At 35.4% G+C, this 16,442-nt stretch overlaps 1 protein-coding gene across 1 annotated transcript in view; it reads left to right on the top strand.

Annotated features, from left to right (window-relative positions):
* CSMD1 (CUB and Sushi multiple domains 1) overlaps window positions 1–16,442 on the top strand; it is a 1,150,797-nt gene that overhangs the window by 1,112,500 nt on the left and 21,855 nt on the right. Inside the window, exons 58-63 of the mRNA XM_035542943.1 lie at window positions 5,364–5,540; window positions 7,234–7,413; window positions 8,756–8,929; window positions 9,842–10,015; window positions 12,353–12,426; window positions 15,525–15,636. Coding sequence (XP_035398836.1) covers window positions 5,364–5,540; window positions 7,234–7,413; window positions 8,756–8,929; window positions 9,842–10,015; window positions 12,353–12,426; window positions 15,525–15,636 — 891 coding nt within the window. The remainder of the gene's footprint in view (window positions 1–5,363; window positions 5,541–7,233; window positions 7,414–8,755; window positions 8,930–9,841; window positions 10,016–12,352; window positions 12,427–15,524; window positions 15,637–16,442) is intronic.

Here is a 16,442-nt window from a genome sequence, read left to right as displayed (position 1 = left end):
ATAAATTAGATTTAATTTTTATGAAAGAGATTGTTTTTATGCTAGCTCTTTCAGAAGAAAAGCAACAAAGAATATTTCTGGAAAACACAATTAAGAATAAAATTTAAAAATATGTAATAAAAAACTTTTATTCTTTTTATGCAATGTCAGAATTGAAAACCAGTAATGGAAGACTAAAGTTTTAAAATGACTTCTTGCTTTCCAAGAGTGCTTGAAAAGTTGGTTTATCTAATTCATTGGAGTTAATGGATTCTGTACTATCTTTTCTGCTATACTAAATGATCAGCCGGAAGATGGGATAAAATGTCTTTTACAAATTCATGATGTTTTTTGCTTAGGGATTTTATCACAGTCTCAGTCTCCTCATGTAACAATGGTTCTTTTTCAGTATCCTTCAGCACAGACTGGTTCTCTGTCAGTGTAGATATCACCATAGCTGTTTTAAAATGTCAGTGGGCACAGGATCAATATTTACAGTAGAAAATATAAGTTGTTCAGTGTCCTTTCTTCTGTCCCTGCATGAAGACATTAAGTATGGCAGCAAGCAGTGGCAGTGTTGTGTGAAATGCTGCTGGTTTTGTTTCTTTTTTTCTTTTTCTTCAACCTTACGTTTCCAGAAAAACAAAAGAAATGAAACCTTTCTTTCCATTTTTCTCTTCTACTTGGATTGTTTCTTGTTTAGTATAAGTAACAAAGAGATTAGGAGGAGACCATCTTTTAAGCTGTACACTCTGTGTAATGCATGTCACAGTAACAAGATGGGGGTTTCCAAACCCTCTGAATTTATAACTGGCTTGATCTCAGCTTGCCAATAAATATAGTTGATATTTTTTCCACCCATCAGGAAGTCACACACTGCATAAGATCTTAGTGTGTTAATCCCTTTCTTTGAATCTGTGATTGTTTGAGTGATTTGGCACCTGCTAAATAAATTGATATAGATCACCACAGACCCCAAAATGCTTATAAAACCCAAGAATATTTAAAAGGTTTCCTGTCAATACATATTACCCCATAGGCAGAAAAGAAGAAGGAAGGAAGGGAACTATTAAAATTACTACTTGCTGAAAGTTACCTCAGAATTGATAACCCTGGCTCCATGCCAGTTCTGGCATTGCCATTATTGGCAAAAAAGTCATTAGAGTCCTCATTGTCATTTTCACAGATGGTCTTGATGGTAAATGTTTTCAAACAAAAATCCTTCAGAACATTTGAGGTCAAAAGAAGCGGAGAGGAGCCCAAGTATTCTCAGAAGCACCATAAACATTCCTTCCTGCAGAATTCTGAGAATTGCTGTTTCTTTTTTAAGATATGAAAAGCTCCCTATTAGAAAGAGAAAGAGCATGGATAAATTTTGCATCAACACCTTCACTGAATATCATGCCTGTACAGAACCAAGATCTGCACAAGTGGAACTAAAATCATAGAACTAAACATAGATTTTTATTTTTTTTTTTAGTTTTAGAAACTAAACATAGCAGCTGGCAGTGAAATCAACAAAAAACATGGCATTTCTGTCAATAATCTCTACGATCTTCAGGCTTTGGGATGACAATTTGTAATAAAAAGGGCTGTCTTATCCTTTTGGGATTCATCATATCAGGGTTCTGTCTGTAGACTGATTTCACTTATGTCCAGAAAGAGACAGGATATCTGACCATCACATTGTGATTCCTCAGCCCAATATTAGTAACCAAAAGCTGGGAATAATGGATAAACACCAGTATCTATATTTTTCATTTAAGTTTATCTCTCTTCCTTACATTTTACTTTAATCTTTGGTATGCCAGTTGTGTCCATGTCATTTAGTAACAATTTGCAATCAACTTTTTTCAGACTCACAAGGAAATTTACGTTATACATTACATATTAATGGTCAGTTACCCACGTGTAAAACAAAAGCACTTGTGTCTGCTTCTGTTTCGATTATCTGATATGAAGCATATTTCAGCTAAAAAAAAAAATTAAAAGAGGGTTATTCCAGCGTATATTCTATTTTTATTTTCTTGGTTGAGGTTTTAGTGGGCTATAGCAGACTGTTACTCAGTACTTCTTGATCAGTAGAGATCACTGGAGTTGTGGTTCTCTAATAGCAAAAGCAAAAGTCATTTAAAATGTTGCTGCAGTAAAGTTTGCAGTGAGCAGTTACAGGTCAGTTACACATATTCTTTACAGAGCATTTCATACAACCCTTTTGAGGTCAGCCAAATCTGTAGTAAATACTGGATAGCTAGAATACAGTTGTATCACATTGTGTGATCACTGAGTGCCTTAGTAATTCAAAACAAATCTAAAGACAAATCCTTTAAAGTTTTGTCTGTACCAAAAATACAGATGATTTAGGGGCAGACTGGGATGCCTACAAAGCAACCTGGATCATATAGAGACAACTGTAACAGTCCTACAGCAGAGAAAAGCAGGGAGTCTGATATTGTATTTCTGTCTAGCCTGCAAAATGATGAAGTTGAAGTATGAAGTATTATGAGAAATACACCTCTTCCTTTTTACTCCTATCTGAAGGCCATAATAATAATTTTAATATGGTAGACCTTCCATGTCATTTTAAAATCATGATTTTACAATAACAGTAACAATAACAATAATAAAACAGTGGAAGATAAAGCTACAGTGTTCTTTTTGTTATGAAACTTCTCAGAAGAATTTGTATAAACTTTTTTTGCATGTTCCTGTTGGTATGTTTGAACAATACCATGATCACAAAATTAAAGTTAAATGTATCTAAGGCTATTTTCCATGTACAGGTACATTGGTGAATATAAAGAGAGTATGGTTCATGGGAATGAAGATAACAAAAGTTAATGCCAGTTTCCTGAAGGAGTTGGAGTGTTTTAAATTTGAAAACTAAAGCTGTGCACCCTTTCTTAGATCATTCCATATTGACAATTGTGTATCACCACCAACATAGTTCACTTAATGCTTCCTGCTACTACTTCCATTCATGACAGAAGTTTCAAGTTCCATCCTACTGAATTTTTCTCTTCAAAATTTTAAATGTGAAAAGTGAATAAAACCTCAATTTAAAATAAAGACATTTATGAGTGATTCCAAACATCAGTAATAGCCTAAATCATTTTTTATTTGGCAAATTATGTTTAACAGAATCCTGTAATCTAAAACTATTAAATTATAACTGTTATTCTGGGTGGCCACCCAGCTGGAAATCAGTTTTGCAGAAAAGGACCTGGGGATCCTGTTTGCCACCAATTTGAACATGAGCCAACAATATGGCCTTGCTGCAAAGAAGGCTAACAATAATCTTGGCTTCATTAGGCAAAGTATCCCCAGCAGGTCACAAGAGGTGATCCTTCCCCTCTACTCAGTGTTGGTGAGGCCACACCTGGAGTGCTGTGTCCAGTGTTTGGGCCCCCCAATTAAAGAGAGACGTGGACATACTTGAAAGAGTCCAATAAAGGGCCACAGAGATGATTAAAGGACTGGAGTACCTCTATGAAGAGAAGCTGAAAGAGTTGGGACTATTCAGCATGGAGAAGAGAAAGCTCAGGGGAGATCTTATCGATGCATATAAATACCTGAAGAGAGAGTGTGTAGAGTTTGGAGCCAGGCTCTTTTTGGTGGTGCCCAGAGGCAATGGGTGCAAACTGAAACACAGGAACTCCCATCTGAACACGAGGAAACACTTTTTCACTGTGACTAGGGGTGACTAAATACTGGCACAGATTGCCCAGAGAGGTCGTGGAGTCTCCCTGGTGGTTGGATCAGATGACCCCCAAAGCTCCCTTCCAACATAAACCATTCTGTGATTCTGTGATTCTGTTATTAGCATAAATGGGAAGACTAGATTGCTCTCAGAGTGTCATAAACTGAATTAACCAAATATGAGGAAAAGTAATAAACATTATATGTATATTGTAAGGATTATTTTATAGTTAATTACTGCAAATTCTTGTTTTGTCAAATATTAAGCATCTGAAGACTCATTGTCCCTGTGTAAATTCCATAAATACATTTAATTTTCATGAATGTATCCAAGTTTTTCTAATGCAGGTCAATGTTTTACGTTGACCAGTATCTGCAAATGGTCTTTAATTTGTTTTATTAACATTATGACTGGAATTCCTCCAGTTTGAAAAGAAAGAAGGAGCTACAGTTTCTACACCATACTGCTGTGTAGTAAATGTAGCCCTCCCACCTCCTCGCACCTCTTGACAGGTTGTTAGAGAAGCCTGCAATAAGGAAGTGAAGTTAACTTTGTGAAAGAGGGGAGGAAAAGTGTTGTAATGTTTGTGTTTTTGTCCCTGTCCAAATCAATTTTAATTAGCAATGTGTTATATTAATGTCCTCCAAGCTGAGTCTGTTTGGCCCACCATGGTAATTAGTAAGCAATTCCTCTGTCTTTCTTGATCCATGAGCTTTGGCATCCTTCCTTCTGAGGATGGGGATTGAGTGAGCATCTGAGTGGGCATTTGGCTGTTTTCCAGATTTATCCCACCACTTTAATCCAAGCCATTAAATTTAATTTTATATTTGATGATATCATTGGGTTAGACCAAACATTTAACACCTTTAGATACTCTATGTGTGTGTGCGCGCACGCATGCGGATGTTGTAGAAGAGAAGAAACTCTTGCCAGCTCTTGAAACCTCTAGAAGACTCATCATAAGTATGTTCTTTCAGTCTCATGAACCAATTCAAGTTTCAGGGAAGACTGAAGGAAAGAGTTTGATTTATATGCACTTCTCTTCCTAACTCTTGATTAACACTGCTAATCACTTAACCTCATGCTATTTTTATTTTATTCATATAAAGAGGAGTAACTTCTGCACAGAACTGGAATTTTATGATACTTTTGCCAGTGTCTTCTCTGCAGGGATGGTCAAATAAAGACGCCTTACAGAAATGTTAGGAAAAATAATTAAACAAGCAAGCAAGCAAGCAAAGAAACAAATTCTTCTCCCATGATTGTCTGGTCTGCTGGCAAAAAAAACCAACACCTTAATTAAACCCCTTTCTAAATCTTAGATATATGAAGCTAAACATCATCATTGTATTAATGTAGAGCTACGGGTGCTCAATAGATATTGATGCCAATACAGAACATCTATGCTTTTCTTGATTCAAGAAAGAAATGATTGTATTTATTTTTTTTGCAACTGAAAGAGGAGATACCAGAAGACAGGAAGGGAGTAGAAACGTGACTATGAGCAAATCAGAGGCATAGGTCTGTCAGGATATTAACTAAAAATTACACCCATTAAGCATTTTCTTGGTAATATTTGCTAGAACGTGGAATGCTGTTTAAAAATCGACTGTTTTTTTTTTTTTTTCCCAGCTAGTCAACAGTCATGGAAATACTGTTGTTTTTTTTTTAACCTTTTTCACAGCTGTATCTTGTGGGAACCCTGGCACTCCAGCCAATGGTATGATAATATACAGTGATGGAATATTATTCTCCAGCTCGGTCATTTATGCCTGCTGGGAAGGTTACAAAACTTCAGGGCTAACTACTCGACATTGTACTGCTAATGGAACATGGACTGGCACTGCTCCAGACTGCACAGGTCAGAAATAAACTTTCTTCCTCCAAAGCTTTGAAGTGCTAAGATCACCAGCCTGCTTCTGAAAATGATTATTTTGCTAGATTGAAAAAAATATATTTTTTCCCATTCCTCTGTGTTGTGATACATAAATATTTTATGTGCTTAAAGGTACATTCAATTTTAATATATGCTATATTTTATCAGAGATATCTTTTTAAGATGGATACATAGGTAACTTTTCTGTAGTTGTTTATCTTGTGAATGTCTTGTGAATTAAAAATATGACATTATTCCTAAGAATAAGTGTTCCTCTAGAGTTTTCTTTAGATTTTTTTTTTGTGTGTCTTATGTACACAGGTCTAAATCAGATTTTATCTAGATGGCTACATTGCTCCACCAGTTTATACAGTGAGCCATTTGAGCCATATCTGACTGATACTGATCCTACTAAGGGGTCAGGGAGCAGCGAGTTTCAGCTACTCCAGCAGAGCAGAGCAGGTCAGCGAGGCCAGCAGGTGCAGTGACCTTGCTGATGAGGCCAGACCAAGCAAGAAGGGCAGAGCAGATCCAATGACAGTAACCTGGGTCAAGCATTATCCACTGATCCCCAGGCAAGTCAGCATGTGATGAGGCAGGTCCCAGAGCAAACTGATAGTCTAGTCAGCGAGGTACGTGGCCAGGCATAGGCATAACCGCAATGTGGCTCAAAGACCAAAGGTGAGGCTTTGAGTTTAACTGCAGCTACCAAACAAAGTGGGAGGCCCTGGACAAAGCTTCTCACAGCTCTCAGCTCTTTCTGCTGCACTCTGTTCCCAGGTTACATGTCAGCACAGTATCAGAGCTGGCCTTGAGCACGGGCACCCAGGGATTGGGGGAAAGGGGTGGCAAAGGCTACTGGTCACTCATGACCCTGAGAGGAAGTTACTCAAAAGTATGGAAGGGTGACAACATAGACAACATTTTAGAAAACCAACCTAATCTCATTCCTTGATAGATGTAATGTCAGATAAATAGCCTAAGGCCCCAGAGGAGGGCCATGAAGATGATCAAGGGGCTGGAGCACCTCTCCTATGAAGACAGGCTGAGGGAGCTGGGGTTGTTCAGCCTGGAGAAGAGAAGGCACCGGGGAGACCTTATAGCGGCCTCCAGTACCTAAAGGGTACAGGAAAGCTGGGGAGGGACTCCATGTCAGGGAGTGTAGTGATAGGACAAGGAATAACGGTTTTAAACTAAAAGAGGGGAGATTTAGGTTAGATGTTAGGAGGAAATTCTTTACTGTGAGGGTGGTGAGGCACTGGAACAGGTTGCCCAGAGAAGCTGTGGATGTCCCATCCCTGGAGGTGTTTAAGGCCAGGTTGGATAAGGCTTTGAGCAAGCTGGTCTAGTGGGAGGTGTCCCTGCCCATGGCAGGGGGGTTGGAATTAGATGATTGGTGAAGCCCCTTCCAACCCAAACCATTATGTGATTCTATGATTTAATGAATTGATTGTATTTTAGCATAATATTTGGCTTATTATATTGCAAAACCTTAAAATTCAAATTCTAAACTAGAAAAAAATATTGTTTTTGATTTTGTTCAAAATATATTTTTCAAAATTGTTATTGCTTTGTGCACTATAAAAGGGACATCAGCTATACACAGTTCAATGTTTCATTATGTGTTTGTTAAAAAAAACAAACAAACAAACACTTTTTTTTTTCTTTTTCTTGCTAGTGATCAGCTGTGGAGATCCAGGTGCATTAGCAAATGGCATCCAGTTTGGAAATGATTTCACCTTTAATAAGACAGTCAGCTATCAATGTAATCCAGGATATTTGATGGAGCCTTCTGGTTCATCTACCCTGCGTTGTATAAAGGACAGCACTTGGAACCAGAGTAAACCCATTTGCAAAGGTGTGCATTTGAAAAATAATTTACAAATACAATTTTGATACTATATACGAAATTCACTAATAAATAAATAAATTTTTATTTGTATATAAATATATACCTACATTTTATACAGAAATTGTCAAAGCTTCTCTGGGATGATTAACATGCAAATGCAACTAAAACATACAAATAAATATTTGTGTAACATTTGTGTTTATGTAGTATATATGTCATGGTACAAAATTAGTTAAAATACTGACACTAATGACGACAGTAGAACCAAATCAATCTGTGATGAAGATTACTGGAGTGGTCAGCTGAAAAAAACTAGGAATGAAGTAGCCATTTTCCCTTTTTGGCTCTTTTATATTGTATTAAATGGCCAAAATTCTGTGAATGGATCCTCCAAACCGTATTTACCTTAAAAGAATCCTGTGTTGTAGTAGTGTAGCCATCATAAGTAGCTGTAAAGATTCTTTACAAATAGTTGATTACAAGTACTAACATAAAGGTCATAGTGGGGATAGGACTGTAATAATAAGAAACTTTTAAGGAATAAGGAGGTCTGGTGAAAATTCTGAGCACTGTTACATCAGTTTAGAGATTAAATACAACAGCCCAGGGTATCTGCTGCTTATAAAGGACCTAGACTGCCACCACATCCACTAGCACTTTGAAGTGTCTATAATTAAATTTTGGCCTGTGTAATTGTCAGACCATACTTTCTGTTGTAGAAATCACTGGCTGAGTGGATTTTCAGATGTGCTCTTTGTTGAAAGAACTGATGTGTAAATGCAAACTTGATCATTCCAAGTTGCATCGTTTTGTGCACTCTTTCAGAAGCTGGACAACATCAGAGTAGTTCTAAAGAGTCTTTAGCACATAATTATGAACAGAGCCAATGTCCATTGTCTTCTGAAAAGGAAGCAAGAAAAGGAACAAGTAAATGAACAGACCTGTATAAAGGGCTTTGAATAGTGTTGCAAAATTAATTTAAAATAAAATGCAAATATTTATACATACATATTAACAATACTTATACCTGGCTCAGTAGCCTGTTTCCAACAGTGATCACCGATGACTTTGTAGGGACTCAGACTAGGTAAGGTATATGCTCTTCTGGCTTACGGCAACAGGTCAGGGACTTCCTAAGCCTAGAGGTAGTATTTTTGTATTTAAATTGCTTTTCTGTCTATTACAGGCTGCTTTGTCAACACAGGCTTTTTTTTTTTTTTTTTTTTTTTAAGGCTGAACAGCATAGATTTACTTATTTTTTAGTTACGAAAGTATAACAAAATATGATGTTGCATTCTCCTAACTGCTATAAAATCTTGAAATTAAAACTCTTCTTTTTGTGATTCAGCTATCACCTGTGGTCCCCCTCCACCAGTACTCTATGGGAAAGTGGAAGGATCTGATTATCGCTGGGGTGCCAGTGTGAGTTACAGCTGTGCAGAAGGCTATCAGCTATCTAACACAGCTATTCTCTCCTGTGAGGGTCGAGGAATATGGCGGGGAGACATCCCACAATGCTTGCGTAAGTTTTCAGGATACGTTGTGTTGGGCTTCACCAAACTGTCTCAGGCTACAGTCATTTTTCTTTTCACAGCTCAAAAGGTACTTGGCTAGATCACATATTGTTTGGACTACTACAAGATTCTTCTTCCTTCTTCCAAAAAACAGCTCATTATGAAATTGAGTGTTTTTACCCATTTAAGATCATGGTCCTCCTTTTCCCAAAAGTCACCTCCATCTCTTATTATCTAATTGGCCCCATCACCATTTTCCTTATGGATAATCTTTTTGAATGTTCTGAATTTGACTTGTGGTGAACATGATTAAAATTTTCACTTACACTTTTCCTTTTCTAGTTCCCTCTTTCTATTTCCATTAACAGGTGAAAACAAGGTTCCTAACTCTTAAGCTCATATTTGAGCCTTGCCCTGTTTTCTTAATCCATTTTTTCTTTTTTAAGGCGAGTATATAACTTCATATCTTGTCACTATTTGTTTTCCAGCTTCTTCTAAATCTGTCAACTCCTCCAGTGCTTGAAGTCTTGTCAAGACTCTGAAAAACATTTTTCCCTTTACTTAATTAGGTCAAAAATTTCCAGCCATCTTACCTGAGTGTGAATGGATACATTTAACATCGTCTACTTTGAAATTACTTTGTCATCCAAGTATAATCAGCCTTAAAGTGTCTCAATTAAAAGGTCTATCTTTCCAGGTTAAATTTTATGCTTATAATAACTATAACAGCGGCAATTAATTTTAAATAGCTGCCAAGAATTTATTTGAGCTGTAACCCTACTGATAAATGAACATAGCATTTGCACTCATATTCAGTATGCCCAACTTGCACCTAAACAACGGAGAATAATTCTGAGCATCAGATGAAGCACATGCAGTTGTAATAACTTTTTTTTTTTCTTCCCTTTTTTATGTATTAGCGGTGTTTTGTGGTGATCCTGGTACTCCAGCAGAAGGACGCCTCAATGGAAAAAGTTTCACCTACAGATCTGAAGTTAGCTTTCAGTGCAGACCCCCTTTTATTCTGATAGGCTCTTCAAGAAGATTCTGCCAAGCAGATGGTACTTGGAGTGGAATACAACCAACATGCATTGGTACTAACTACCATTTCTTGTGCTGATTCTACTGAGAATATTCTTGATAAACTATTGCACTATCATAAGCCTAACAATTAGCTTTCCAAATATAGAAAACTTCTGTGTAATATAAAAAGAACCAGATAAATAAGGTTATATTTTGAGTATAAAAAATCTAGGTTAAACACAATCACATATGAAGTAATTTGTAAATTTACATGATTGCTTGTCTGCTGGAAATGCAGAATGTCAGTAAGTGCAAGTGCAAAAATTTATTCCATCTATTTTTAGAGTCTTTTAGATACACGGAAGACTTTGGTAGATTAAAGACTGGATTCTGTCACTGGAGAGTTAAAGGCATTTGTCAGAATCAATCCTAAATCAAAAAGCTTTTTGGAACTTGTGAAAGTGGCTGGTGTAGCTCAAAAGGATGAGGCGTGCAGGGTCTGATCTTTTGAAATTCTGATAAACTGCCAAGCACTATCAGTTTCTCATTGACTGATGTGCAAGTGGTAGGCTTTTAGCTTGTTACATAATCAGATTAACTGAGAGAAATGCTGGACACCTGTAACTCCCACTGACATCAGTATTTGATCCAACTTGGGGTGACTTGCTAGAGAAAATGATTTTGGTGTGATAATAGAAAAGTCCTCTTTGATATTTCTATAAATCTTTTCAGATATAGACTGTAGCCCAATTATAAGTTTTCCTGTGGCTGAGATATTGGCTCTATGCAAGAGCTGGGCTGCATACTCTGGGAGAAGGTGGCAAGCGTGACTATTGAAAGCAGCCTGTATTTGTAAATTAAGATGTTAACACTCAATACAATTCAAAATTAATTCAAAATTCTTTCTGTCCATAGTTTTTATGAATTGGGCAATATATTTTTTTTTAAGTGAGACAAGGTTTAGAAAAACAAAATGTAAGGTCTATATGAAGAATCAAATTTGAAAATGTAATAATGGCATTTCTGTTTATATAGCATAATATATAAGTAGATGAAAAATACTGCAGCAGACATAAGTTTTCCTTTACATAGTAATTTTTATGCTGTTGTAATAGGAAAACATTAGAGCACCTAAAATATTTACAGTTATCATTATTCAGCAATTGGAAAGTTAAGATCTGTGAACAATAGAACTATTGCCAGAAGTACCACATAATAGCAAATGATGACAAGCTGTTCTATTCCTGGATATTTGTCATTTCCTTAAAACAGTGTGAGAATGCTTTCTTTTTTTCCCCACTGTTTTTTCAGATTAAACAAATCTTTAAAAAGTCAATTTGGCTTCATGTTTCTATTATGATCAATAGTATTCCAGCTGATGATAATTTGTAAGAAGTCCTTGAGCTGCTAAGTATGTTTCATTTTTATTCTTGCATGTTAGGTCAACGTCCACCTAACTTTTGGAGCTTTTACTAAATATCAGTCCAGTTGAATTGTAATGCTCTAATGATGGTCAATTCTGAAAATGGATGTTGACTGAGAGTGAAATGGCATATGTTTTATGTGTCAGTTTTTCCTCTACAGAAAGCTAAAAATTGTTACAGATGAAATATAGGCCCAAATTATATTCTTCAAATTGCAGTGTCATCACAAAAGCAGACTTGGTTGCCAAGAGGGAATCGCATAGTAAAGAGGGATTCATCAGATTAGATCCCATGCTATCTACCTGGTGGTTTTGAAAGGACATGCCTTAAGAAAATACACCATCAGAATGCAAAGGGGACATTGATGAAATGTCAAAAATAATTTCAGGCTGTGTTAAGATATACTTGTGAAAATTAGGATCATATAATTAGCTAAACTCTGCTGGTGTACCTTTCTTGGTTGGGAAGGGGGCTGTATTTTTATTCTCCAACAACAGCTGAGAAAATAGTCCATTTGAAACACTTGACTTGCTATAAGAAAGCAGTTTTTTTGTTTTATTTTATTTTGGTTAGAAATCTGATTTAATCATTAAGTTGTTCCTTGGAAAAGAAAAGAGGGAAAATACTTCCGTATATGTTCCACCTGAATTGTGAATGGTATTTCATGAGGATGGCATATGCTATATATTCAAAAAAGTTTAGAAGTTTAGTAGAAATGAATGCAATCCTAATTTTGAAGACTACATTGCTAAAGGTACCTGCAAAAAATACCCTTAAATATTGGCAATGTACTGAAACAAAGTACTGTGATCTATCTTTGAAATGTAATTGGAAATAAGAGTTTAATACGTAGAAATACACGGGTGCATTAAAAATATGATTCTTGTCATCGCTAAACATTGATGACGACTTAATCTTTGCAAACAGTTTTAGACTAATCTTTCTATGCGATAATAATATGTCATGTTTCACATTTTACATTAGATCCAGCTCACAATGCATGTACAGACCCTGGCACTCCACATTTTGGAATACAGAACAGTTCCAGAGGTTATGAGGTAATTCTTTCTTTTATTTATTAGATTCCTAAATTGAAGATGCATTTAATAACCTCAAACGTATTGAATTATATGTAGGCTTCATTGTCTAATGTAAACCGTTGGAAATTTCCACTCCTTTTTAATAAAAGCTCAGGCTTCATTCTGAGGTGTTTTTCTTTCTCTCTCCCCCCCCGCCCCTTTTTTTTTTAATGCAGTTTAAAGAAAGAACTTCTAACCTTGCAATATATCATGTATTCAGTCCTTTAGGAGACTTCAATAGGGAGGACTATTTATAAATTGATTACCTAATATGATATGACATGATATAATTACTTTGCTTTATGATCATAATTCTTTCTTACATTGATGAATAGTCAGTAAATACCTAACAACCGAAGACCTGTCTGATCCAAAGGCCATGTAGTCCTTGACAAAAAGTCAGAAAGTGGCTTTCGTAAACTAGCAATTCATGTTACATTTTTTTCAAAGTCAGGGAAGACAAAGTCATTCTACGTGGTGGATCCATGTTCTCTGTGATGAATGTCCTTTTTATGATTTCCAAATTCCTCACAGGATATTAGTTTACCAAGTGGCAGTCATAAAAGTGACTGAGAAAATAAAAGTAGATGCAAAAATGACCAATTCACAGTCATTATTTAGACCAGTTAACTTAATGTTGATAGATTCTTCAGGTATAAATATTTGTGATTGAAACCTGAAATATGTGCTGCTTGGGTTTCCTGCTTATTTCTGAACCTAGGACAGTGTGCCACATGGTATTATGATCAAGTTAGAATTGTTATTTAATAAAAAATATTGCTGTAAATTCCTGTACTTATTAGTAACCCTCCCTGTCCTGCAATTGTGCTGTCTGTCACTGCTGTGGCTGTGAGCTTCTTTCTTCACCTTCAGCTCCTGCCTGGCTCACAAGTGCCCAGGCACTTTTCCCCTAGCTACGTCTTGTGGCCTCACCCCCAGGAAGGATCTTCTAGTAATAGGTGCAGTTGCCTCATCTTGCACTTGTACCTGTCTCTATCATGTCTTCAAAAACAACTCTAACCTTTGTAACTAATTTAATCTGTTTTTTATTTTGTTTTGTTTTGCTTTGTTTTCTTTTCCCACTTTAATCTGCTTTATAAGTTGACTTTGATATTTATACCAGAATTATTCTGTACAATTCATTGATCTAATTTCAGTTGAATACTTTTCTTCACTTTTAGAAGCAATAGTAGGTCTTCATCTGTTCTGGACATAATCTTTCTCAAAAACATGCTTTCGCTCTCAAACTCAAATAGTAATAACCGTGTTAAAGTTGTGCATATAGACATTACTATGGTTGTATCACTGCTACAGCAAGACGTAGAGCTACCTTAATACTAGTGAGGTGGATTATTTTTCATTTGCATACGTGAGTATGCCAGTTTATATGACTTAGCCAGACTTAATAAATCAGTTTTTAACAGCCTTTCCTTATTACTAACAGGTTTTATGACAGGCAGCTGACCTTTGTAGTTTTTTTCCCAATCTACAAACATCACTTCTTGCCCCATTCATTTGGTGTCCTGCTTCATTTTATGACGTTTCTGTTTCCCTGCCCTGTGACTATTGCAAATAGTTCCAATATATTTTTTCTTTTCATCAAAGAATTACAAAAAGAGTAGACTGCTTTTGTTTTTATTTTTTTTCCTGTAAAATTAGAGGAAAAAAAAGTAACTCTGTAACTACCTTGAACCTAGACAAGATTTTTTTTTCTTCATCTTTTGGATCAGTGAGGAAATATTTGCAGCTCATCATTGCTCACTGATGTCACAATTGGTAATTTTACAGGAATCAAAATGACAATCAAGACTAGCTAGACTATTCTAGTCTCTACTAGACACACTGTGTGTCCTTGGCAAGACAGAGGGATGAATATGTTTAAAAATAGTAATAAATAGATATGTCTGCAAAGCCATATCAATAATTTGACCTTTAACAATAGCAGTAGATTTCCCAAGCCATTTCAGGAAGACCTGGAGTTACATTTGCTGAACACCTACCTTGATGATAATCTGTTTTTAGGTACCTGATTGTACAGTTAACTTAAGTAGCTATTTTTGAAACTACTGCCCATTTTTAATGTCCATTGAAGTCCTTTACTGAATTTTGCGATGTAGAGTGATCTGCATTTGTATACCTGCAAGCTATTTTATTGATATGCATTGATTAGTATTTTTGCAACTTGCTTGCATTTATCTGTGTGATGTTACTTTATTAATAAATTGTATAATTACAGATAATATTAACTTTTGTTGTTGTTTCACCATATCATATGTATTGTCGAAGTACTTTATGGAAAACTAGAGCAATATCTCATTGGTCAGCCCCACATCCTCAAATATCTTGGACTGCAGTAGCATCCTGGTTACTTTTATCAATGCCATCAATAATTCCATTATATTATGGAAGGTCTTCCTTCATCACTTTTAAATTTTTATCCAGATTTCATGCTTTTCTTTCCTCAAAACATGCCTAAGTAGAGTTTTCATAGTTATTTTTCTTCTGGAAAGGTCATATCACAGTTGACCATAGAAAGGCTTCCAAACCATTTCTTTGTGAGTTGAATATCTCCAGTAAAACGTACGTAGTTAATAGTAACAAATGCAATGTAAAGAATTGTGACCTGGAGTTTTCTGGAATTTAATTATGGATACAACTGTTACTTTTTTTTTTTTTTCCTTTTTTTCCCTTAAAAATATTTTCAATGAAGTCACACAATGAGAAACCTTTAAAACAGACTTAATCATCAAGTTCTATTGAATATATGCAGTGATATACACAAAGAGGTACATTTCTGTCATTTAGTTTGTTTCTGTTACACTAACAAAGTAATAAACTGAAATGCATGTCATGTTCTTTTCCATGCACACAGCCTTGTCAATATTTTTCAACTTACTGCTTTCAAATAAGGTTATGGAAGATGAATTACTCAAGATTTTCATCTCATACAAAAACTTAAATACTGTAAACAGAGGACACTTTTTGAAAAAAAACTCTACTAACTTATCACAGTCTTGATATCTATCTACAGATGATGGAAATACCTCTTTCATCTAATATTCTGTTTTGATCCTTAGGTTGGAAGCACAGTCTTTTTCAGATGCAGGAAAGGTTATCATATTCAGGGATCTACCACCCGTTCTTGTCTTGCTAACTTAACTTGGAGTGGCATACAGTCTGAATGTATTCGTAAGTCTGTTTTCTTATCTAATGAGTTTGTATGCTGTGCAATTTTGAAAGAGCTACAGACTGATGCATGTGTAAATTAATAGTAAATAGTATGCTACAAAAAAAAAAGTCAAATTTATTTAACTATTCTTTTTTTTTTCCTTCTATTCTAAGAACAAAGATTTATTCAGAATATTATGTTGAAGAAAGATTTTTCAGATAATATTTTCTTCTTGAGGTTCACAACAATTTAATTAGAAATAATTATACAAATATTATTGCATTATGATACAATAATATTATTATACAATAATTTTTGTTCAGAAAAGTTTGTCCTCGTTAACCCACTGCATTAGTTGCTTAAAGTTAATCTATTTTTTTTGTGTGTGTACTGGATTAATAGTGAACAGGGGCCTGAAATATGCATGGGACTATTCTGTTGGCTAGATATTGTGAATTATAAGCTACAACTTACCAAAATTCAGCTTTTCTGGGCTATATATGGATATATAAATGATTACTGTATTTACGTCTTTATGGACGTTGAATAACTATTGTATTAAAATACACTCATCTAAGCTAAAAATATTTAATGAGAATGACCTTAAATTCTTATCCTATTTAAAATTAACTTTGGATTGTTGTAAATTAATGCACTGGAGCACAGAGGAAGAAACATACTGAGCAACAGTGTCTGTTAAAATCAGTGTACTATGACAAAGCCTTCCTATGGAACTTTTATGTCATTTGAAATTTATAATGAATTTATTTAACACAGTAACCACTCTAATTTTCAAGACTCTTTAAAATGGAACTGATGCTTGAAG

Source organism: Cygnus atratus, chromosome 3, assembly GCF_013377495.2.
Source record: "Cygnus atratus isolate AKBS03 ecotype Queensland, Australia chromosome 3, CAtr_DNAZoo_HiC_assembly, whole genome shotgun sequence".
Lineage (NCBI taxonomy): Eukaryota > Metazoa > Chordata > Aves > Anseriformes > Anatidae > Cygnus > Cygnus atratus.
This window is presented reverse-complemented; position numbering and strand designations above follow the sequence as displayed.